Source organism: Phoca vitulina, unplaced genomic scaffold (assembly GCF_004348235.1).
Source record: "Phoca vitulina isolate PV1807 unplaced genomic scaffold, GSC_HSeal_1.0 scaffold19, whole genome shotgun sequence".
Classification (NCBI taxonomy): domain Eukaryota; kingdom Metazoa; phylum Chordata; class Mammalia; order Carnivora; family Phocidae; genus Phoca; species Phoca vitulina.
Genome location: NW_022589722.1, coordinates 17,815,065 through 17,841,000, shown reverse-complemented (window position 1 = coordinate 17,841,000; position 25,936 = coordinate 17,815,065). Strand labels below are relative to the sequence as shown.

Below are 25,936 nucleotides of genomic sequence, written 5' to 3'. Positions count from 1 at the left end.
CTGGTGTCAGGAGGGTGGGGTGTGGCTGCGGTGTGGGGGTAAAGGGGACACAGAGGAGGGGAGCTAGTTTTTCCTATCTCAACAACACAGGCCGAAACTTAATAGATTGTCTAGTTGTCTGCGACTATTTTAGTCTGAACTTGACCCTTTTTGTCTTCCAGCCCCTTCTTTGTCTCCTTAGTGTCTTTCAGTTGTATTTAATCAGCTTTTGCCACTTGGGCTAAAGTTTTAATCTCTTCCCATGTCTGTCTGCAGGACCCTCATCCCCCCCGGTCTGTACTTTCTATCTGCCTCCTGTCTTGGCCCACCAGTGAGGCCAATTCCAATGGGCCAGGAATCAACCCGACCTGGGCTTGAATTCTGGCTCTGCCACTTATTAGATGAGTGATTTAGTGGAAGCTGTTTATTCCAATCTTCTGCTTCCTTACCTGCAAAAAAGGGTACAGGCCTCTCCCTTGTTGGTTGGTGTGAGGATGAAGAGTTAATAAAAGTTAGCCACTTTTGGGCGCCTGGGTGGCTCAGTCGGTTAAGCGACTGCCTTCGGCTCAGGTCATGATCCTGGAGTCCCTGGATCGAGTCCCGCATCGGGCTCCCTGCTCGGCAGGGAGCCTGCTTCTCCCTCTGACCCTCCCCCCTCTCATGTGCTCTCCCTCTCTCATTCTCTCTGTCTCAAATAAATAAATAAAATCTTTAAAAAAAAAAAAAAAAAAAAAAAAAAGCCACTTTTACGGTCAACTTTCTTTATGAAACTATGTATTTTTGGAAAAGACCATATTAAGAGCAAACATTTCCGAGCCTCCTGGAGTTGGGTCTGTGCTCATTGTGCAAGGAAGCTCAGCCTACAGCTGTCACTCCTTTAGACAGAGCTCCTTCTTCCTTCCTTCATTTCTTCTTCAGGCGTTTCTCCTTCATCCTGTTGCCAGTTTGGTTCTAGGCACGAAGTTGTTCCTGGCTTGATCTATCAGATAATGATCCCAGACTGGATGCAGCCATAAAACAAAAAAAAATCTTGTCTAGCTGGTGGCTGCTCCAAACCGACGTGAACGCCAAGCCTTTGCTGTTCTTCCACAATGGCGCTTTCTATTATTTTTAAAAACAAACACTGAAAATTAAAAAGCAGATTAATACAGAGACTGGTTTTCATTGCAGTCTCTCGTATTTCAAATTAATGGGGTTTTGTAGGAATTTGGAGGCTGCATTTCCTTAGCATGGGAGCCTAACTTTGGTTCCCACCTCGAATCTGAGCTCTTTCCTGCATCTCTGCCTTTTCCTTTGTACTTTCTTTTTTCCTTATTTCTTTTCTCCCGTCTTCATCTTGTTCTAATGCTGTTCTCTGAGCATCCCTTCTTGAAGCCATTGATACTTCTGTGGAATCCTCTAACTGCTAATCAACCTCTTTGGCATAAAGAGCCACAGAAAAGGATTTGGGTAGATCATTAGAGAAATGTCAAAGCTGGAAAGGCTCAGAGGTCACCTAACTTAAGGTTTTCAAACTGTGTTCCCTACAACCCGAGGGGTCCATGGAGGTTCACGGGAACTTTCTGGGGAAAAGAGGCTCAGGTGGTCCTCAGACTATTCAATCACAGCATCTCTGCTTCATCTATTGTACGTTCAACATACAAAAAAAATTTAAGAGGCTCATTTTTCTTCTTAATTGAAAACCACAGACCTAGCTCAATTCTTACATTTTAAAGGTGAGGGAACTGAGGCCCCAACAGGAAGTAATTACCTCCAGGTGACACACCGCTCCTTGGTGGATGAAGTAGGACTAGCAACCTCAACTGAGATAAACAATTCAGATATTATTATTTTCCCCATTTTTGAAGAAGCAGTATGTTTGTGAACAGTTCTCAGCCAGCTCTGGGTTTGGAATCAGGCTGTTTCCATTCTGACTGTTCTGTCTAGAGGTTGTTATGATGTGGGGAGTCTGTTGGTGCTGGGAGAGGATTGTAAAATGGGGGACAGGTTGTTCGTTTCTCGTGTCAGCCTTGCTAGAATCTCCCTTATCGTATCATATTGGAAACACTAGACCCGAGATATGAGATAGACTCTGCGGCGAATGTAGACCGGACTCGTCTTCCCACTTCCTGTAAGTCATCCAGGACCCCAGGGGGCCACAGCCATTGGCCACAATGTGCCAGCAGGAATGTGGGTACCAGCAATGCAAAGCTCAGAATCGCACTTCGAGAGGGATTCCCCCAGAGATTTGTGCTCCACTAAGCCCTCAGGGTCCGGCCCCCCTCAAATGTCTTCTTGGCCAATGGTTCCTAGTCTTTTTGGATATTGTGACTTTTTGAGAAAATGTTTGAAAAGGCTTTGGGGGCTGCCATGGAATTGCCAATATCTTTCTTATTTTCTTAATCAGTGTCTACTATCATAAAAGTTATGTGATTACCAGTTATGTCTCAAGGAAAGACACAACTTGAGAAAGGAGAGCTCTTCCCAAGAAAGGACACTTTGGCACTGGATACTAAGGATTCTGCCTGGTGCTACTGTTGTTCACTTGGAGGTGGATCAAAAATGAGCGCACCCTGGCCCTCCAGGGGCCAGAAGTTTCTGTAGCTTCTTCAGTGTCAGCCAGAGGGCACCAGTGGTGCCATCAGAAATAGTGACCCTTTAGCTGGCCACTGACAAGAGGGCATTTCCGTCTTACTCCGAGAATAAACGAACACTGGGGATGTCCTCATTCATGCTTGCTTCCCAATGACATTTTCCACTGTCCTGGATGAGACAGGGACAGGCCCTGACCAAGTGATGTGACTTACTACATTAAAAAGAAGTACATTTTCCATTAATTGAAGACAACTGAGCTCCACAGTCTGGACATTACCCAAGCAGAAGGGACCTCAGCAAGGACAGTAGTGACACCAGGAATGGGTGGGAGCCGGCCACTGGTGGGCAGACAGCTACTAACCCTACCTGGCATGGTTGAAAATGGGATACGTTTTTAAATCTAATCCTCTCATGTGAAATGTTTAGATAACACATTTAAAGAAATTAGAATAGAATAAACAACTTTGAGTATGTTTCCTTTGGCACAATAGAAATAAGTAAATCATTTCTAGCACTAAAGCTAAAAAATGTCCATCAAGGGAGCAGCAATGGGGCATCTGAAAAGGAATGGGTCCGGATTTGGAAAATTGGGGCTCGCAGGGCAGGTCTGCAACTTCTGGATGGTGGACAGCTGCTTAAAGGCATGTCGTTTAGTGGGAGAGTGTGGGGTTCTGAAGGCACATCAACCCACGCTGGAATACCGGCTCTGTCCCCAAAACCATTTAACCCTCCAGAGACTGTCTCCTTATTTTTCCCATGGATGGTGGGACTACATGATCATGGTGGGCCTCCTAAAGTATCACCCAACAGAATTTGTAGGTAAGACAGGAATGCGGAAAGCTCCCATTCATCCACTAAACAGGAAGGGTTCAGATCAGTGGTGGCCTTTACCGTGGCCAAGACTGGCAGTGGGGTTCGCATCTGTTTCTCCCTCTCCATCCTTTGGTGCACACGAGCAGGGCCCCCCACACACTAAGGCACACAGCCCACCCAACCCGTACAGCCTTTTGTCAATGAGCCATGAATAAACCATACACAGAGAGAAGCTTCTTTTTTTTTCTTCAATTTAATTGAAGTTACTTAGAAAAATAATCAGGCTTGAATGGCTTTTCCTGGAGGAAGGTTCATGAACATTTCACGCTTTTGTTGGCAATGTGGAATTCAGCTTTCTCGAACAGTACAGTAGGAGACGGAGAGTTTTTTAAAACAAGCCCTCTACTGCATACAAATAGGTAAGGAAAAAAAATCACACTCCACAAAGATGTTAAGTTATATGTGCATATACCATACTGAGCATGCTCATAGGAAAACAGTACGGGCAGCCCCTTCTGTACCCGACAGAGTAGCAAATCGAAATTCGCCTGTGAATAGCCAAGGGGCAAGCTGGTTATCGTAGGTCCTGTTGCCTGTTCATAGGGTCCGGTCAGCTGATGAGAAAAGGCTGGAAGAAATAAATGCTGGTTTTCAGAAATTGGGGGAGCCATGAGGTCAGTCCCGCTGACATAGGAGGGGGCTGGGAAGGGATTCTGGTCACCAGGATTGCACAGAAGGGGGCAGCTCATTTTGTGTGTGTTGGTGTGTGGGGGGGAGAGGCAGTCTGCAAAGGACATGGTCTGACACCACCCACCGGGGACAGAGTCCCTTGGCTTCTTGCCAGGTTCGAACAGGGACTTCTACTTGTTCTACCTGAGTAATCACTACCTCAGCAGTGGGCCAGACCCCACCAGCTAAGTGCACCAGGGACTTGCTTTTTTTCTTTTTTTTTTCTTCTCCTGGGAACTTTCTACCAGCAGGAATTAGCCCCTTGTGCCTCCACACCTTTGCTCTCAGGAGGGTGGACCTCACCTGGTGGACAGGGAGGAAGGAAGGTCCCCTCTGAGACACCAGAGGTCAACAGACTGCTTTTCTTCCCAGACCAGCTGGGGAGGCAGAGAGGGGGACGGGGAGGGTGGTCCAGAGAAGCTGCAGGAATTCAAACCCTGTGGCTAATATTCTAGAATTTTCCAACCACAGAGATAGGTTAAGCAGGAATGTCCTTGTAAATACTACCCTAACTGTACCTGGTTTTGAAAACACAGCAGCACCTTTGAAAAGTGGCTTGGAGGTGGGACACCTGCCTGTACTTTTCTCCAGCGAAGCATGCAATGAAAAGCGTTTTCAAACAGTTTTCTTAAAAACAAAAAAAACAAAAACAAAAACACAAGGTTTTGCTTCCCAGGCACATTTTTACCCATAGATTCTTTTATACCAAGGACACAGAATACTTTCTACATTCTGCAGAACAGTTGATTCAGTTTTTTTTTTTTTTTTAATTTTTATGCCACTAGAAAACAAAATGTGAACACAAAACAAACACAAGGAGAAAGTCCCTCATTGCAGACTACACTGATGTCTTGTCCCCTGAAGGACAGTCTTTCTCGCTTGAGAGAAGATGGATGAAAGGCGGTACTCTGCACACGGCCCGAGTGAGCTCACCCAATCCAACAAAGACAATGGCGGGAACACAGAGTTGGGGAAATCTATGGGAATTTCCATTGAAAAACAAAAGCACATGGTGAACAATCCCAAACTCTGGAACTAAAGAAGCACTCCTGAAGGGTTGAGCTCCCTCTGCGTGCTTTGAGCAACCTAAGGCTTGAGGAGTAGGGGGGACTATTCTGTGGCCTTATGTCCCCCCCCCTTCCTCTGTCCACACCACTCAACACCATCCCCTGCTCCCTTTCGGAGGGATGGAATCATTGCCCAGGGTAGTATCCAGGATTAAAACCATTGCACTTAAGTAAAAGTTTAATTGATTTGATAAAGTACCTCTGTTACTATAAACCAGATAGAGATGGATTGGTCCTGTTTTATTGTTTTGTTTTGTTTTGTTTTGGAGAAGGGTCAGGGAAGTCGTTTTATCCTTGACGACCTCAGATATGCGAAATCGACCTAACCGAAGTATATTCTGTGGAACATTTCTGTGAGATCTGCAAAATCGAGTATCCTGGTCACATAAGTTCAGGAAATGCTACCAACTCAATGATGCTTTTGGGGGTTCATAATGCACAGCGTACATCCAAGGCTCTGAAAAGTCCTGTAGAAAGGAAATTGACTTAACTTTGTTTCCCAAAGATATTTGACCTCAAAATGCTTTTTTTTCTTTCTCTTTCTCCTTTTCTTTTCTTTCTTTCTTTTTTTTTTTTTTTTGCATCACACTAACTTCACATCTCCTAGAACCTTTTTGTTCTGTGGAGCACATATCAGGAAATGCTGGACAATGTTTCATTAGCAGAAGCCCTATTTTGGAGGACAGTGTCCCCTGCCTGGAAACAGGGCCCAGACTCCCAATTCCAGGGACAGCTGAGGTCTGTCGCTCTATTCAGTAAAACACATGGCATACATCTCTGTCCATGGAGGGCACAGTCGCTGTGCCCTTCACAAAGGGGAGAGAGCTTGGACGAAGGGACACAACATTTTATAAAAAGCTTTGGCCGCCCCCTCCCCAGTGCACACCTCACTCACATTCAATAAGATCATGTCCTCAGTGAGATTCAGCAGCTGCTGCTGAGCTGGCTATGAGCTTTCCAATACAATTCTAATAGTTTCTGTGAATAAATTATTCATTTCTGTTTGTTTAGAATATTCTCACCCCTTTGCTATATAATGCATCAAAAACAAAACAAAAAGCAAAACTTACCCACACCCCATCCCACCCCACCCCCTGTTATTACAACTATAATTATTATTATATACAGGATTTGCTACCAACTCATTCACTAGTTGTAAGAGGGATGTGGCCAAATTTCAACCGAGGCATCGAAATGGCTGGAAAATGAGAAGCATGTGTAGATGGTAATTAGCAAGGAACAGGAAGTAGAATGTTTCCGACCTTCCGGAGGAAAAGGGGCATGGATTACAGTCATGGAAGGCTGTCCTTGCTGCTCATGCATGGTGCTCGCCAAGGTGTGGATGGTCTCGGCCTCTGGAGGACTTGGGAGGGGTATGTGCGTGCGTATGAGTACAGGGGGTCCACCTCTGACCTTCACCAGGGGAGAAATGCCAGACCACTCCAGATCCCAAATGTACGAGGTCTGCCACAGCTTCTCACTCTTGCACATGGCAAAGAGGAGAGAACACTTCCACGCGGAGGCGTGGGTGCCGGGGCTGACGGGACAGGAAGAGGCATTAGCGAATGATCCCCTTCCCTCCCCGCCAAGGCAGACATCACTAATCAGTGACAGCCCCCCTCCATGCTGTGCCTGGCGAATCTGTTCTGGGGCTTAAAGGCGGACACTACCAATCCATTGGAGTGGACACATGATGGGAAACACTTTTGTCTTCTCTTGTGTTGGATGATGAGCCTGGATTACTCACTAAGTGGCCTGTTCTAAGTGTGTGGTTTTCAAATTTGGGCCAGAGAAAAACGCAAATCTGTAGGGGTCATGGGCCTTCTGGGGTTGTTCAAAATGGTCCAAACCTCATGTAACGTCCATGAATATGAGGGGTTTGCTAATTGTCGAGCTGGAAACTGTGTCCACATAAAGCTTCTTGAGGGCCGAGACCATTGGTTTTGTTCCATGCTCTATCCACAGGGCCTACAATTAGGCCCAGCACATAGTAGTTGCTCAATAAATACTTGTTGACTATAAAGTAACAGCCACTTCACTATTACAACTGGCACTGCCAGTTAAAAATTTCTGTAGAAAAGCCTATTTTATCAGACTGCTAATTCTGGTGGAAAAGAAAAAAAAAAAGCTACACTCAGCTCTTCTCCTTGGGTTAAAAAAAAAAAAACCATTTTTTTTTTTCTTAGTGCAAGGGACTCTTGGGTTGCTTGGAATCTGTTTGGAATCAGTCCCTTGCAAAGGTGCCTTTTTCTGTTTATTTCTCACCGATTTCCAAGAAGGGTGGTATCAAAAGACATCACAAGGGTTATCACACAGTTAACTCTGTGAGCGGTTAGTGAGGAGAACATTCATGCCCCAGAATGAGCTTGTAGCAAGCACAGAACAAAAACACACATTTCTTCTGCAAAGACATTAGGATCTTGCTGCCACAGAAAGAAATCTACACAGAGACCATGTTTAAATAACGATAAATAATATTAATTAGAATTTCTGGGATGCACAATCCGTGGAATTCACCAGGGCACAAGGAAACCTCTGGGGCAGTGTTGCAGGTATTCACGTCTAAGCACAAGGACACCCATCCTATTCCCCTGCAAAGACAGCCGTCCTTCCCTACTAAGGATTTTAAATAATTCTCAACCATGCTGCTCGCAGCATCATTCCCCAAAGAAATATTACTTTACAAAATAACCCAATATCCATATAATTTCTTTTGACAAATAAAAATCTTAAATTAAAAAGCACGATTCTCTCCCCTCTCCCCACGCCCCCTTTATTCCAACTTCAGGTAGCTTGGCACTGAGTAATTGAACATTAAAAAATCGAGTTTGTAGACTTCGTACAGCTGCGTTTGGTGCTCCGAGCTGATGTTCTGGAAGAACTCTGTGGTCATCTCGTCAGTAGTTCTCGTAGACTTGGCGTAGGTGGGGAACTTCAGGTAGCTGCCCACGCCCGCCAGCCGCAGGACGTAGTTGGAGTCCTCCTCCAGCGTCTCGTACTTGCCCACGAGGTCGTAGTGGATGTGGCACGGGTGGCAGAGCGAGTGCACGGTCTGCCAGTGCTCGTTGAAGGGCTCCTCGCGCTGCGTGTGCGGGTCGACGAGATAGGCCACGAACTCCTCGAAGCGCACGTCGTCACCCCTGCGCAGCGCCTCCTGCGTGGCGTTCTTGCGCTGCCGCCGGATGATCTTGGTGCCGTAGCGCTTGTGGAAGGACGTGTTGTACTTCTGCGTGAACTTGTTGCGGTAGGCCGACACCAGGCGCTCGAAGGGCTCGCGCACGAACAGGAACTTCATGTAGCTTTTCAAGCGGTGGTTGATTTCTGGGATGCTGTACTGGTTCAGGGTCTTGAGGTTGGCCGCCACGTGCGCCTCGCTGGCCGGGATCTCCATGGGGTCGCTGTACTTGCCCCGCCCGGTGAGCACCATCATGAGCCGCTTCCAGTTGGTGCACGCCACCTTGGGCACGTAGCAGTAGATGAGCTCGTGGTCCTCGTCCACCACCAGGTGCTTCAGGTCGCTGGGGGTGAGCACCCGCCGCTTGCGGCTCAGGGCGCTGTTGGCGCGACAGGTGTCCGTGACCTGGTCGCGCCTCATCTGGTGCAGGACAGCGGTGTTCGAGAGCTCCAGCTGCAGAGGGGACACAAGAGGAACACGAATTCAGTGCGGGTGCGGGAGATGGGCCCTTGGGCCGCGTCCACAACCATGACGGCCAGCGCGGTGCCCCTCACCCCCACCCTGGGCACAGCCAGCCCACGACCGAAATGGTTGGTCCTCCCTCCTAATTCTCCACCCCAGCTGCCTCGACTCTTTGGGTTCTTTGTTGCACCATGTTTCCATTGTGGAGCAATAGTAATGATCAAGTCTGTAGCTTACGCATCACCCTTTACCTGCCTGGCATTTTACTAGTGGGCTTCGTGTTGGCTGTTTTTCTTCTCCCTGTACAACCACCTAGAAACGGGGTTGATTTAACAGTATCAAGGACCCGCCCCCGTTGCCAGGAAGCCTGCTGCCAGGCACTGGGGATGCGGCCATAAAAAATACAAGGAGGTAACTGCCCTTATGGAGCTGACCGGCTAGCTGTTAAGAAAGAGGGAACTGAGGCTCAGAGAGGTTAAGTCACCAGCTTGAGATCACACAGTGAGCAACCGACTCCGTATTCAAACTCGGGTCCTCCTGGTAACCAAGGCCGCCCACTTTGCACTCTACCCTGAGGTCCAGCACTCCCATCTTCTTGATTGAAGGATGGGGACTCTGGCATTTGATCGATCTACTTTAAAGCAAGGGGATCCAATTTCTCTACAAGCCTATCACTGTGAACATCTGTTGCCTCGTGCATCTTCTGGGGCCAGCGCCTTGATGTTCCCCTGGGAACCCACTTTCTTCCATTCCCAGTTAGTTCCTTTTCCCTCTCAAGCAGCTGTGCTGTGAGAATGGCAGCCTGGAGCTTGGGGACAGGGAGGAAGGCCACCATGCAGGGAGAGCTAGACTGGGAAGGGAGGGTACAAAGAGATGAGAAGGCAGAGGGACGTACTCCCCGTGACGTCACCTCAATACCTGGGTCCACACATTGCTGAGACCAGACCCCTCAACTCCTGGACTTTTGTGACCTCAGTCGGAACATTTGCTTTGGTGCATAAAGCAGTGTGAGTCTGGATTCTATCGTTTCAAACCCAAATATATGGGTATTGGCATTTACTACCCTTTTATTACCCTCAAGCTTTTCTTCTCTGCCATATTCATCCACTGATGCATCCATTCAAACATCTGTCCAGACCTCACAGTGTACAGCACTCAGCTCAGCACCCTTGGGAGACAGAACATTCTCCTAAAGGGCTTACAGTCAAGGAGGCATCAGACCAGAGAGAGCTGGCGGCCTCAAAAGGGCCCAAAGGGAAGATGTGTGTGTGCTCCTCTAAATTCTAGAAACAAAAGTTTCTCCTCACAGGCCATATACTGGGAGCCAGTCCTTAGAGTCCACCTAGAGTAGGAAACAGAACACCTCACCGCCCTGGTGTGCTGACAACCCTATTGTTGTTGCTTAAGGCCGTGCCTCCATCTACCCTCCTGAATGCGCAAAGTGGCTCTTCCTTTAAATATCAAGGACATTGATATTAATTATGGTTAAAGCTATAGAGAAACTGGCGCACCACAGCTATGGAATAGCCGGTCTGGGGCTGCAGAGGACATGGTGTCCTGGTTGCCTTCCTGCCCCAAGAACACGGAGCCCGTCCATGCTCTTGTCTTTGACGTCCTCCATAGTCCCGCACCAACCTACCTTTCCAGTCCCGTTCCTACTCTTCCCCGTTCAGAACTAAAGGGAGCTCCAGAGAAATCAATGATTCACTCTTTTCCCTTAGTTTTTTAATTAAAAAAAATTTAAATCCCAATATATAACATACCGTGGTATATTACAATATATATATATATACCGTGGTGTATACAATATACCTGGTGCCTCATCTGGTGCAGGATATACAATATATTGATTTGTTTCAGACACACAATATATTGATTCAGTAATTCTATACATTACTCAGTGGTCATCATAAGTGTACCCTTGATCCCCTTCACCTATTTCACTCCCCACACCTCCTCCCCTCTGGTAACCACCAGTTCTCTATATTTAGGAGTGTGTTCGCCTCTTTCTTGTTTTGTTTCTTAAATCCCACATATGGGTGAAATCATATGGTATTTGTCTTTCTCTGACTTCTTTCACTTAGCATAATACCCGGTAGATCCAGCCGTGTTGTTGCAAATGGCAAGATTTTATCCTTGAAAAATTCCATTGTGCGTGCATGTGTGTGTGTGTATCAAACACATCTTTATCCATTCATCTATCTTTAGACACTTAGGCTGTTTCCATATCTTGGCTATTGTAAATAATGCTGCAATAAACATAGGGGTGCATGTATCTTTTTGAACTAGTGTTTTCATATTCTTTGGGTAAATACCCAGTAGTGCAATTACCAGATCATATGGTAACTCTGTTTTTAATATTTTGAGTGACTTCCATACTGTTTTCCACGGTGGCTGCACCACTTTGCATTCCCACCAACAGTGCACGAGGGTTCCTTTTTCTCCACATCCTCGCCAACACTTGTTTCTTGTGATTTTAGCAACTGACAGGTGTGAGGTGATACGTCACTGTGGTTTTGATTTGCATTTCCCAGATGGTGAATGATGTTGAGCGTCTTTTCAAATGTCTGTTGGCCATCTGTTTGTCTTCTTTGGAGAAATGTCTGTTCATGTCTCCTGTCCATTTTTAAGTGGATTATTTGGTTTTTGTGGTGGTGTTTTATAGAAATTCTTCATGTATTTTGGATATTAACCCCTTATCGGATGTATCATTTGCAAATATCTTCTCCCATTCAGTAGGTTGTCTTTTAGTTTTGTTCTTTCCTTTGCTCACATAGCTTTTTTTTTTTTTAATTTTATTTTATTATGTTATGTTAGTTGCCGTACAATACATCACCAGTTTTCGATGCTGTGATCCACGATTCATTGTTTTCGTATAATACCCAGTGCTCCATGCAGTATGTGTCCTCCTTAATCCCCATCACCGGGCTAACCCATCCCCCCACCCCCCTCCCCTCTAAAACCCTCAGTTTTTTTCTGAGTCCGTAGTCTCTCATGGTTCATCTCTTCTTCCGATTTCCGCCCCCTTCATTTTTCCCTTCCTTCTCCTAATGTCCTCCATGCTATTCCTTATGTTCCACAAATAAATGAAACCATATGATAATTGACTTTCTCTGCTTGACTTATTTCACTTAGCATAATCTCCTCCAGTCCCATCCATGTTGATGTAAAGTTGGGTATTTATTTCTGATGGCTGAGTAATATTCCATTGTATATATGGACCACATCTTGTTTATCCATTCATCTGTTGGAGAGCATCTCGGCTCTTTCCACAGTTTGGCTATTGTGGACATTACTGCTATGAACAATGGGGTGCATGTGGCCCTTCTTTTCACTACATCTGTGTCAGAGCTTTTTCTTTCTTCCTTTTTTTTTTTTCTTTTTTGCTGTAGTCCCAAAAGTATATTTTTGCTTTGTTTTCCTTTGCCTGAGGAGACATATCTAGAAAAAAAGTTGGCACAGCTGATGTCAGAGAAATTACTGCCTGTGCTCTCTTCTAGGATTGTTATGGTTTCAGGTCTCACATTTAGGTCTTTCATCCATGTTGAGTTTATTTTTGTGTATGGTGGGAGAAAGTGGTCCGGTTTCATTCTTTTGCATGTAGCTGTCCAGTTTTCCCAACACCATTTGTTGAAGAGACTATCCTTCCCATTGCATATTCTGGCCTCCTTTGTCATAGACTAATTGAGCATATAATCATGGGCTCTCTATGTGTCTATTTTTGTGCCAGCTTTGATTATTACAGCTTTGTAGTATATCTTGAAATCTGGGATTCTGAAGCCTCCAGTTTTGTTCTTTTTCAAGATTGCTTTGGCTACTCAGGGTCTTTTGCGGTTCCATACACGCTTTAGGATTGTTTGTTCTAGTTCTGTGAAAAAGTCTGTTGGTATTTTGATAGGGATTGTATGGAATCTGTAGATTGCTTTGGGTAGTATGGACATTAACAATATCTGTTCTCCTAATCCCCAAGCATGAAATATCTTTCCAGTTGTTTGTCATCTTTAATTTCTTTCATCAGTGTTTTATAGTTTTCAGAGTACAGGTCTTTCACTTCTTTGGTTAGGTTTATTCCTAGGTATTTTACTCTTTTTGGTGCAGTAGTAAATAGGATTGTTGTCTTAATTTCTCTTTCTGCTGCTTCATTATTAGCGTATAGAAATGCAACAGATTTCTGTATATTGATTTTATATCCTAAAACTTTACTGAATTTGTCTATCAGTTCCAGTAGTTTTTTGGTGGAGTCTTAAGGGTTTTCTATATATAGTATAATGTCATCTGCAAATAGTGAAAGGTTTACTACTTCTTTACTAATGTGGATGCCTTTTATTTCCTTCTCTTTCTGATTGCTGTGGCTGACACTTCCAGTAGTATGTTGAATCAAAGTGGTGAGAGTGGGCATCCTTGTCTTGTTCCTGATCTTAGGGGAAAAGCTCTGAGTTTTTCACCATTGAGTATGTTAGCTGTGGGTTTGTCATATACGGCCTTTAGTATGTTGAGATATGTTCCTTCTAAACCTACTTTGTTGGGGTTTTTATCATGAATCGATGTTGTACTTTGTCAAATGCTTTTTCTGCATCTATGGAAACGATCATATATGGTTCTTATCCTTTCTATTAAATTGATGTGATGTATTATGTTGATTGATTTGCAAATATTGAATCACCCTTGCATCCTGGGAATAAATCCCATTTGATTGTGGTGAATTATTTTTTTAATGTATTGTTGGATTTGGTTTGTTAGTATTTTGTTGAGGATTTTTGCATCTACGTTCATCAGAGATATTGGCCTATAGTTCTCTTTTTGTGTGTATGTCTTTTTCTGGTTTTGATTCAAAGAATCCCCTTTAACATTTCTTGTAAGGCTGGTTTAGTAGTGATGAATTTCTTTAACTTTTGTTTGGGAAACTCTTTACCTCTCCCTCTATTCTCATGATAACCTTGCTGGGTAGAGTGTTCTTGGATGTAGTTTTTTCTTTCAGCATGTTGAATATATCATGTGACTCCCTTCTGGCCTGCAAAGTTTCTGCTGAAAAAAAAAAAAATCAGCCTTATGGGGTTTTCCTTCTCTGTAACTGCTTTCTTTTCTCTTGCTGCTTTGAACATTCTCTCTTTATCACTACTTTTTGCCATTTTAATTACTATGTGTCTTGGTGTGGACCTCCTTGGGTTGATTTTGTTGAGATGGATCTCTGTGCCTCTTGAATCTGGATATCTGTTTCCTTCCCCAGATTAGGGAAGTTTTCAGCTATTATTTCTTCAGATAAATTTTCTGACCCCCCTTTTCCCTCTTCTGGGATTCCTATAATGCAAATATTATGCTGGATTGTATCACTGAGTTCCCTTAACCCATTCTCACTTTCTATTCTTCTTTTCTCTTTCTCCTGTTCAGCTTGACTGCTTTTCCTTACTCTGTCCTCCAGCTTGCTGATCCGTTCTTCTGCATCCTCTAGTCTACATTTATTCCCTCTAGTGTATTTTTAATCTTAGTCATTGTATTCTTCATTTTCTCTTTGTTGAGAGTCTGAGATCCTCCACTCTTTTCTCAAGTCCAGTGAGTTTCTTTATGACCATTACTTTAAATTCTCTACCAGCCATATGGCTGATCTCCGTTTTGTTTAGCTCTCTTCCTGTGTTTTTTTTCCTGTTCTTTCATGTGGGACACATTCCTCTGTCTCCTCATTTTGTCTAACTCTCTGTGGCTGTTTCTATGGATTAGGAAAATCTCTTGCTCTCGAGAGTAGTGGCCTTATGAAGAAGAGGTCCTGTAGTGCCCTGCAGTGCAATGCTCCCTGTTCACCAGAACCTGGCACTTCAGGCGGGGGTGGGGGGGTCTCCTGTGTGTACTGCACATGCCTTACTACTGTGGCTGAGCCACTTTTGCCTCCAGTGCATTCATCTGCAATGGCTCTCTTGATCTGCTGTGGGCAGGGTTTGGTCCCTGTGGTGTTAGTGGGCCAGTCTGGGGCTGCCTTGGGCTTGAGCTGGGTCAGACCAGGCATTTGCCAGAGTTCCAGTAGCACCAAACTGCAGGGACTCTCCTTATGTTGTCCCTTGAGAAGCGTTCATTGGTGGGCAAAGCCTGCGGACCAATGTTGCCCCCCCCCAGCCCATTGCTGGGGCTGCAGTCAGACTGGCATGTGTGGTTATCATCTCCTCGCCACAGGGAAGGAGGCACTTTGGAGCGATGCTCGTTCCTGTCGGGGCTGCTTGCACACTGCCAGGCTTGTGGCACCACTGTGGATGGACTCCTGCTGATGCTTGGTTGGACAGGACAGGCCAGCAGGAGAACGTGGGGCTGGGGCACTGTTAGCAAGCTACGTTGAGAGTGTTCATGCTACGCTGGTTCCTGCAGATGTCCATGCATCTAAGCCAGGGGGCAGGGAGGGAAATAGTGCCCGCCAGCTCTTTTGTGTTTGGAGAAGTCTCCTAAAGATCCCTGCCTCTCCAACACACACCCTGAGATTACTAAACATATTTGTATATTTACTGCCTTCCTGTATACCCCAGGCATTTTTTTAAGCTGCTGGTTCTATGCTATATCTCAGCAAGGTTGTTTGTTATATGTCTCTTTAAGGGGGCTGGGGAGGCCTCAGTTTCTTATCACCCTCTGGCTCTCCTAGAGCTGAGCCTGCTAATTTTTAAAGTTCTAAGTGTTAAGCCCCAATGATTGTAAGAACTCATGGAGCTAAGTCCCTCTGGTTTTCAAAGTCAAATGTTATTGGGGTTTGTCTTCCCAATGCAGGTCCCCTGTGCCTGGGGAGCCCGTGTGGGGGTCTGCTCCTCTCCCTTTTCTGTGTTGGCAGTGTCCTTCCCTCCCATGGACAGTGTCCCAGATCAGTTTGGTTCCTGACCATATCTCCGCCCTTCCCACCATTTTTGATGTGGCCTCTTTTCTACCTTTAGCTGTGGGGAGTCTGTTCTGCCAGTCTTTGGGTCATTTTCTGGGTTATTTACACTGACTGTGGGTGTCATCTAGGTATATCCGCGGGACAAGGTGAGCCTAAGATCCTCCTACTCTGCCATCTTCCCCAGAAGTCCTATTTTTTTTCCCTTTGTGCCCAACCATTCTCATTTGGGATTCTCCCCTTTCCATTTTTGCTGGTATAAACCTGACAATCCTTCAAGTTCCAGTGTATTCCCTTGCCACACAAGTGGAAGAATCATTCTCTCCTCTGGACACCCACTGCATTAAGCATCCTTTACCCCCTGCCCCCCACCATCTAGTTCATGCTTGGTTTTCTCAAGACTGGTGGCCACTTGCTTCACAGAGACTCCGAGCCCCAGAACCACTGCCCCACTCCAGGCCAGGCTATGGGTGGCCTGAGTCCTGAGAATGCAGAGGGATTAGTGAACACCCCACCCTACCCCCCAACCACCTAGACAGCCAAGTCAGTAAAACCATGAACCTGGGTATGACCCAAGAGGCTGGCCCTGAGTTTCCAATGAAGCACAATCTCTACAGTTAATCCTAAAACATTCACAGGGAAACTGGGATGGGACTAAATTAGGAAATTTGCTGAGTTTACTGGAGACCTGAGGGATGACCTGGTGGCCACCAGAGGAAATCATTACATCCTGCATTAAGAGCTCTGTATCTGCCTCCTCTCATGGTCTCCAGGACAGTGGTGATCATCAGACAGCATGAGTCAACAACAGATAGTAGGGGGAGCTACTCTAAGGCTCCTTCACAGGTTATTTTAATATATCATCTCTAATCTTCCTGGTAATTCTCTGAATTAGATGCTATCACCACTGGAAATTTCCACACTCAAGGGAACGAAGCAAACCAAGACCATGCTAATTCTAATGAGAATTCCATGTGTGAAGAGTAAGGAGATTCTCTCACTACTTTTAGCCTCACAAACTACCAGAAAGAGCAGAGGGATCATTAGTGCTCTCCTGATAGACATTCCCCTTTGCGATGCTACACTGTCACTCTTCCCATTAAGAAGCAGAGTCTCCTTCTCCAGCTCCATGACTCCACCCCACTGGGAGTTGCTGACTAGTCGAATGTGGTGGAAGCAATGATGAGCAAGGTCTGGGGCCAGGTATGAAACTTTGTAGTTCCTACACTTTGTTCTCCTGAAGGGCTGCCTTTCATACCACAATGGCATAAGGTTCTCCCTGTCCAACAGAAGTGCCATTTAGTGTGGACTTTGTCTTCCCATGGCTGTGTCTTCAGTGCTTAAAAAAGTGCCAGTCACATAGCAGATGCTCAATAAATATTGGATGTGATGACTGAATCAGTTAATAATCTCTTTAGGGAAATGTGATATGAAAGCAGGAAGGTCCCTGTGTAGCAAATGAAACTTCCCAAATGTTCATGGATGCCAGAACATTCCTTAATAAAGGTTGTACTAGGATGAATACTGTCCCCCCCCCAAAATTCATGTCCACCTGGAATCTCAGAATGGAACCTTACTTGGAAATAGGTATTTTACAGATGCAATTAGTTGAGGTCATATATTAGGGTGGGCTCTAATCCAAAGATTGGTGTCCTAATTAGAAGAGAAAACAGAGACTCCGAGACAATCAGAGAGAAGGCCATGTGATGACAGAGGTAGAGGTTGGAGTGATGCATCTACCAACTACACGATGCCAAAGACTGTCAGCACCATCCAAAAGCCAGCAAGAGGCAAGAAGGGTCTACCCGGTAGCCCTAGGAAATGAATACAAGAGCCAAGGCTTCAGTCAATAACTTTGAGCAAATTGATATAGAGTATTAATGTATAAGAGAAGATTAGCATTATGTAAGAGGATAGTTTTACATAGCAAAATAAGGAAAGGGCCTTAGAGCACTAGTAAGAGAGAGGATGAGATTTGAAAACAGACGATCTGGGCTTGATCTCCTTTGGGCAAGACCATTAACCTTCTGAGCCTCTGTTCTCTAGGCTGCAAAATGGGGATACTACCACCTCCTCTGCAGGGATGTCAATTAAATCAAATCAGGTATGGGTTCAGCATTTGGAAAATAAGATCAAGTCTAGTGCAGAATTTGGACAAGGTATGGTACGAGGCAGGCAGTTAATATGTAGGCGTTTTTTTTTTTTTTCATGAAAGAAAAAAAAGAAACCCAAAAGAGAGGGCCAGGAATCCCAAAGACAATTTTCACCAGCCCTATAATTTTGTTGCAGGCAGTTCTAAGTCATGGAAGTCAATTAATATTTTGAATATGAAAAGTTCTGACTTGCATTTCCTGACTTTTAAAAAAATTTTTATTTAAGTTCAATTTAGTTAACATATAGTGTATTATTAGTTTCAGAGGTAGAATTTAGTGATTCGTCAGTTGCATGTAACACCCAGTGCTCATCACATCATGTGCCCTCCTTAATGCCCATCATCCGGTTACCCCAACCACCTCCCCTCCAGCAACCCTCGGTTTGTTTCCCATTTCCTAACTTCTTAGCAGATAGTATTCATCACCTTAAGAGGAGCATTCATACCATTCAAATAACAACAACAACAACAAACTATCCAAAAGGAAATGAAAGGACTAGGAAGGAGAAAAGACCCATCAGTTTTGCCTGTTCAAATCTCTTTAGACTATTTTGAAGGCAATAAATCACTAAATGAGCAGAGAAACCAAGGGATCTCCCCCAGTTTTTTTTTTCCCTAGCTCTTTTCAGTTGTAGACAATTCTCTGGCCCCCTGAATCTCCAGGGAGGTAGCATGTCAGTTAATATCGCATTCAGGACCACAAAGCCATGAGAAATGGAAACGATACCAAGGTGTCATTTTACGTCCAGTTGCAGAGACAAAATTAACTCAATGGGGCTTTGAAATGTGGTATTTGAGGTTTCTTTCTCTTTCCATTTCCTTCTCCTCCATGACAGTTTAGGTGACAAATGGTGCACTTGCTGCAACGAGGTATGGCCAGTTCCCCTCGGGAGGGTTTTGGGGCACAGGTCAAGAGACTAAGCACATTCTCAAATGTGAGTCATATCCAGTTTCCCTTGCAGGGGAAGAAATTCACCTGGCCCTCTAGTGTTCAATTTTTTCACAAAATTGTTTGTTTTTTTACCTTACAATAATTTTAGGGGCCCCTGGGTGGCTCAGTCAGTTAAGCATCTGACTCTTGATTTCAGCTCAGGTCATGACCTCAGGGTGGTGAGATCCAGCCTTGCGTCCCTGGGCTCTGTGCTCAGTGGGGAGTCTGCTTCTCTCCTTCTCCCTCTCCCTCTGCCCCATCGTGGCCAAGATGATGCAGGAGAGATTCCTGATGGCAGCCCGGCCAGTTCCAGATCTCTCCATGCTTGTTATTAGGACCAACAGCATGTGAGAAATTGTGATCAGGTAGATGGTGACTTCTAACCTTAAAAAATGCAAATCTGGTCATGTCACTTCCACACTTGCCTCCAAGCAGGGGGCAGCTAACAGGTTCCCTGAGTATCAGTTAAGGAACTCTCCAAGGGGAAGACAAGGGACTGACGAGGACTCACTGATGAACAGTTTGGTCCTTTGTCACTGAAAGAGAACATCTGTCTTTATCGGGGGATCTGATAATTGTCTGAGCTGGGAGACCAGTCTCTTTCCTCTTTCACTCCCTTTCTCTCTCCACTTCTTTTTTTCTTTCTCAAAGGTATTTGAAGAGAACACAACAAAGGACAACATTGAAAGAGGAAAAAGCAAATATGCTAACTATGAGGGCCATGATTAAGAACCTCATTTAGTTGTGGGCTTCCTAGTAGCAGGGACAAAACGGAAATGTGATTAAATCTCCTTGCTTTTGTTCTGAGTCATTCCAATTACTTGGAGTGGAAAATGTACCAGATTTTAAAGGACTCGAATTTCAGTGGAGGAGGGAGATTCTTGGATTCAGTTGGCTCATGCTGGAGTATTCGGAGGGCCACTTTCTTCTACTGACAGAATGCTAGTATTACCACTCTACACCTTAGAATAAGCCCTCCTCTGACCTCATTTATACTTTTGGGAGATCAAAGGAAGAGGAAGGGAGTCTGGGCTGAGAGCGGAGGTGGGTCTAGGAGCACCTCATGCCTATCAACAGCTTCAGAATTTACAGGACACTTTAACGTACACCATCCCATTTAAAGAACACACTGGAACTTCTCTAGAGCCTAGTAAAAGGTTTATATTTTGGCAGACTAGCTGTACTTCCAATCACGTGACATCTTTTTGGGGGCTACCACCGCGTATTGAGAATACTTATGTTAGTGGTTCCCAACCTTTAGCATGCATGGGAGTCACCTGGAGGGCCTGTTAAAACACAGTTTGCTGGGTTGCACCTCCAGTTTCTGATTCAGTAGATCAGGGACAGGGCCTGGGACTGCATTTCTAGCAAGTTCCCAGGCATGTTAGTTTGCTCGGGCTGCCACAACAAAATACCCCAGACTGGGTGGCTTAATTAAGAAATTAATTAAGAAAATTTCTCACAGTTTTGGGAGGCAGGGTTGATTTCCTCTGAGGTCTCCCTTCTTGGCTTGCAGATATCTGCCTTCTCGCTGCCTCCTCACGTGGATGCCCTCTGTGCGCGTTTGCCTCTGGTGTCCCTTCCTCGTCTTGTGAGGACACCAGTTCTATTGGATTAGAACCCACCCTAATGGCCTCATTTTAATATAATCACCTCTTTAAAGGCCCTCGCTTCAAACATGGTTACATTCTGATTTCAACATGTGAATTTGGGGTGGGGTGGGGGACACCAGCCCATAACACAGGTGCTGCTGATGCTGCTGGTCCAGGGACCACACTTTGAGAACCATAGGGTTCTATTATGAGGAACTCACCAACTCACAGCTACCCTCAAACTCAGGACACAGAACCCAGTTTCCTCGTCTGCTGCCAAGAGGCTCCTGGACCCACCTCCGCTCTCAGCCCGAACTGCCTTCATCTTCCTTTGATCTCCCAAAAGTATAAATTAGGTCAGAGGAGGGCTGATTCTAAGAAGTCGTGAACATGGCTAGCGGCTCTGGGCTGTGTCCTGCGTTCTCATTTAGATGTCTATTTTTAATGTGGACGGTTAAAAAAGGCATCTATAATTAGTTTAAGTACCAAATTGAGGGACTGTTTGAAAAAGTCTTTAAAACTTCACGATGTTTCATCTTAAAAGGAAGAAAAACTGGTTTCTTTTAAATTAAAACATCTTCCGTGGTGTTTACAATTTCTTTCAGACATAAGAACCCAACGGGAAGGAGCAGCTGTTCCATTTTGCTGCCCTGGTGGGGAAGACGCAGAGAAACGGAAACCCAGAGGAAAAGGTAAATTTGGAGGCCTCAAGTGAGTGGGGTCTGGTGCAATCCGCCATTAACAACTGTTAGCTTGGGCCCGGGCTCAGTTTCTCCACTTGAAAATCCTAATACCAGACCCCTCCCAACAACTCAGCTGCACCTGCCATCATCCTGCTGAGTTGAGAACCGGAGGAGAGAGAAACCCGATGATCTGATTCCCTGTGATTCTACCACATTTCTTTCTGGCAGAGAAATTCCTGAACGTTTGCTCACAAAAAGGGCTCGTCTGCAGGGATCACTGAAGGATCCACATCCACAGCGAACGAGGGCTGCACACAGATCCTAGCGACCATTTGTGGAGCATTTACTATGTGCCATGCACCGTTAATCCTCACGTTCTAGCAGATAGGTGTCCTCCTAGTCCCAACTTATGGATGGAGGAAACTGAGGCACAGGGGGAATAAGTCACTTGCTCAAGATCAGGGAGCTAGGAACTGGGGCTGTGCTCTGAGACTTTGCACTGTGTGGCCTCCCAGGGTCCACACATCCCCCATTGGAGTTACCATCTCAAGGGTAGAGATGCTGGAGCTAAGGGCCTCTCCCCTGACAGCTCACTGGGATCACAGCAGGGGTTCTAAACACCTCTGAGTCCTGCCCCCCCCCACCCCGAGATCTGATGTAATTGCTCTGAGTGCGGCCAGCTCCCAGGGCATTCTAAAGCTGCCCGGGGCTGGGGGGTGGGGGGGGACCATTGCCCTGTAGGCTCCAATGCCACCAGCTATAAATTAATGCACGTACGGGACCCAAGCAATGCCTGAGCGTGATCCTGGGCAAAATACATTTTCCTAGTCCTCGGATTTAAGGTTAAGGGGCTTACTGTTCATTCAGCAGGGCCAGAGGTCAAAGGTCTAGAAGGCCACAGTTCTCAGACATGTTTGGATGCATCCTTAGGGATCCACTAGGAATTATACAATGCTTAAACGCTTTTATGTTTAGAAAAGAAAGGAGAGAAATACTGAACCTCTAAAGAAACAATCTGGTCTGAATTGCAAAACCTAAAGCGTTTAACGGTGCCAGGAAATCGGTTGCTTAGGATTTGTCCTTGTCACTGAGGAAGCAAGGGCTTTTTGATTACAAAGACTCAAGGTCTGTAGGAGATTTTCCTACCTTTCCGATGCAGAAGGAAGAGGCGCACAGATGGGAAGCCTTCTGAGCTCTGGCAGATAAGGTAGAGGTGCAGGAGACCCTGGGTGCCCGAGGGCCCAGTCCTCACCTCCAGAAGCAGAAGCCCAGCCAGGCTCAGTTGACAAGGCCACAGGGAGCTAAGGGCTCTGAGGGGATTTTAACCTCCAGGGCTTGGTGGGCAGAAACAAGCAAGCAGAGGTTTCAGGCTAATGGTTAAATTACTTGTTTTGTAGGCAGGGTTTAAATTTGTGACCCGGATTAGGGTCACAAACTCAAAATGCCCTCCAGAGCCAGCCAGAAGTCCCTGGGCCGCTGAAAGTAAGTGATGCCTCTTAAATCTGGCTCCTGTTGCCAGGAGGGGAATGGGAACCTGGTCTTTCAAGATGTTTCCATTTCTCAAGAGGAGCCAGAAAACCAGATTTTATGTGAAATCTTGGCATTCTTAAATGTTAGCTACAATTAAAAAAATTCTCTTAATACGTGGGCCAAACCATGCTTGTTTGGGCTGGGTTTGTTATGGGCCACCAGCTGGCGCCCTCAACCAGGCATCTGGGGACACTAGGGCTCGTAAGGAGGTGAGGTGCCCTGCAGGCTGTTCGAGGCAGCAGCCCCCTTGCCCCAGCGGCTCCAGCTCAGTTAACGGAACCCGGAAGCAGGTGAGGTGGGGGAGAAAGCCCAGGTGGAAGCGGCCGGACTGCAGGCGTCCCAGAGAGCAATTAGGAAAGTTCCCAATCAGCAAGAGTTGTTAAGAGAAACCACTGGAACCCTCAGCTCTCCCGTCCCCTTTCCCGGTTAGTGCTCACCCACCTCCTTCTGATGCTCTTATCCCAGGGTACTTACTCGATGTGGCTCTCCCTTCCAGAAGGCAAGCTCTGGGAGGCCAGGTAGCTTTCACTTTTTTTGTTTACTCCTGTATCCCCAGGCGCCTGGCCCGTACCAGACACTCAAAGCTGTGTCGAATGAATGACGTGGGGATGGCAGGGACGTTAAAGGCCACAGAATGGCTGCTGCAGGGGCTTCCTGGTGCCTAAACCTGCAGCCCCTCCTCATCTTCCCACAGAGGTTTCTGGCACGGACCCTGCAGCTACAGCACCGGGACTCTGGGCGCCGGCTGGGAACACTCTGGAGAGCTGCGACAGCCTTTGCGAGTGGCACCTTCCACCCATCTGGTGAGGCCAGGAAGCAGGACGAGGGAAATCGTGCCAGAGGGTGCTGGAGCCAAGGGCTGCCCTGGGAAGGCCTGGCCTGGGGCGCGTGCTGCTAGGGCCCCCTTTCAGCCAGGCCAGGTGCGGCTGCAGGGGCTGCATTTCCGGTTTAGATCAGCTGTTTGGGCTTCCGGAGGCCCGGGCAGGGTGCGGGAGGGGCGCAGGAATAGGGATGGGGCTGCTGCCAAGCTGGACCGGCTTCCCATGAATCGTAGCCAGGAACAGGGACAATGGTGAAGGGACATGGCCCCCACCCTGCTTGGGAGGCTGGGTTTCCTGGGAAATCAGAAGTCAGCGGGCACGTGTAATGTGCACCTGCCAACGGACGCTTTGGGGCCCTCGGAAGTCACTGCTGGCCGGGGGGAGCAGGGAGGAAGTTTCCAAGGCACAGCTTCGAATGGCTCGAACGGTCTCCCAGCCAAGCTGCTGACAGCACCCCTCCCGGAGGGGCCTCCCAGAGGGCGACGTTCTTCCAGGGCAGGGGCCTGTGAAGCCCCTGCTTCTCTTTCTGGTCTCTCCCTCCTTGGACCAACTGGCTTCATTGGTTCCCTTCCTAGACTCACCAGAATGTTCAACTACTCCTGTTTTGCCCAAATCACTCGATTCCTTCAGGTCCTGGTTTTCCCATCTATAAAACGGGGACAATCGTGGCTACGTCTCAGAGTTGTTCTAAGGATTCAGTGAGTGCCCACACAGAAAGCACCTGGCATGGGGCCACGCACAGAGCAGGCCCTCGGTCAACAGCCCTGTGCTTTATCATTAGAACATACCCTATCACAGAGGGTTGCTTCCTAAGTGGCCGGCAGGACGGCGAGCCTATCACTCTAACAGCAGCTCTCAATCCTTAGTGTACGTAAGGGCCATGGGGGGGGGGGGGTCCGCGGTGGTCCTGAGAGATCCTGACTCAGAGGGTAGGGCTGTCCTGGTGTGCCTGCCCTTGACCGTCGTCCTGTGGGAATTCGATAAGCCGAATCCAAGGACGGCGGTCCTGCGTTCCGTTTTGAGCACGGCCGACCGAGCGTTGCTTTTATGCGAGCGGGTTCCACAGTCAATGTCCCACACATTTGTCATCTGAGCAAAAGAGTGGGCTCACGGCCGTTCAGTGTCGCGGACACAGGACCCGGACAGCCGCCGATGGAGGCAACTTGGGTTGGCAGCTGGTAAGCAAACTGCAGGTCTGAAGAGGAATTTCCTCGCTAGACAGAGATCCCCCGTCAGTACGTACTAACAGACTCTACAGTATGCTGGGGATTGCAGAGGAACGGAACTCTGGACTGACAGACACCCAACAAGGTTGATGCATTTCCTAATCAAGTAGCATGGTTCAACAATATCCCAATTCCTCGTTGTGGAAAAGGTATGCACGAGCCACTCAGTGGGCCTTCATGTCTGCATGTTGTCTGTCTCCCGGAGACGGGAAGGCTGGCCTTTCCCAAAGTGGGGAGGTTGGGCCAGCGCTGCAGAGGGGCCCCCAGAGCCCTCCTCCCCTCCACAGGCACCAACAGACCTGGGGCCCCCGAGGAGCTGCTTCCATCACCCTCACCTGGTCCCCTTAGCTTCAAGCTGCTCCGTCCTCATCACAGTCACAGTGCCCCGAACGACGGGAGTTTAACTTCGCCCCCTCCCAGGGCGCCGCCACAGCCCCTGGCTAACTGGGTATCCCAAGTGCCACTCAGTGCCCACCACGTGCAGGACTTAGAGACGGTGAGTTTTGTGCCAACACCTTAAAGCCTTTCCAGTACTAAGATTTTCTGTCACTTCACTGCCTCTCCCTCTTTTAAGGATGGCCCATTTGGGGTCATGGAAGTGTAACAGGGAGGCCGTCACACAGCGCCACGGGGACAGACATGTCTACGTTCACTAGCTGTGTGCCAAGAAGCCTACACACCTGGGCTGCTTTTTAGGTCGTGTCTGGGAACACACACATAACAGAGCCACACAGGACAGCAGGGATCTTGACCCGGGCCCGCAGGTGAATAAGACATCCTCAAGTTAATGACCTCAGAGGTACGAACAGCCTTCTGTTTGGAGAGCTTTGGAGTGATTTCACACCCCCAGAGTCCCGGGGACACAGAGGTGGAAAATACCTTGGTGAACAACTGATACCACGTTCTGATTTTCAGACAGCAACACTGAGGCCCAGAGATGGGAACTCATCAACCCCCTCCCAGGGGGTGGCGGAGCTAAGACGCCAGAGAAAAGAGGCTTCTTCTCATTCCATCCACCCACAGCCCTTGCTGGTGGCACAGGGACGGATTCGGAGACACAGAGAGGGGTGGGCCAGCCCAAGGGCCATCTCCGAGGTGCTAAAACATCTCCGTGAGGCGTGAAAAGTATCCCTGCTACCTTCCCCCAACCTAAGAGGAGGATATTATTCCACGTGAGGTCATGATCAGTGGCAATCCAGAAACCAAATAGGAGCCAGTGACCTCTTATTACCCGAGATAGGAAACATGGCAAAGGCTTCCCCCCCCCTGGGCCGGCTTGATTTGGGAAATCGTTAAAGAAAAGCAAAAGCAACAGGCGGGCGAAGTCTTGACCATCAAAACACAAAAAGCAATGACTC

At 47.0% G+C, this 25,936-nt stretch overlaps 1 protein-coding gene across 5 annotated transcripts in view; it reads right to left on the bottom strand.

The window, feature by feature from the left end:
• Positions 1–6,260: 6,260 nt before the first annotated feature.
• The window catches only part of CHST11 (carbohydrate sulfotransferase 11), a 256,844-nt gene continuing 237,168 nt past the window's right edge, over positions 6,261–25,936 (bottom strand). For all 5 annotated transcript variants that reach the window (XM_032416361.1, XM_032416362.1, XM_032416364.1 and 2 more), the window contains one exon: positions 6,261–8,790. In XM_032416361.1, coding sequence (XP_032272252.1) covers positions 7,936–8,790 — 855 coding nt within the window. In that variant the 3' untranslated portion in view covers positions 6,261–7,935. The remainder of the gene's footprint in view (positions 8,791–25,936) is intronic.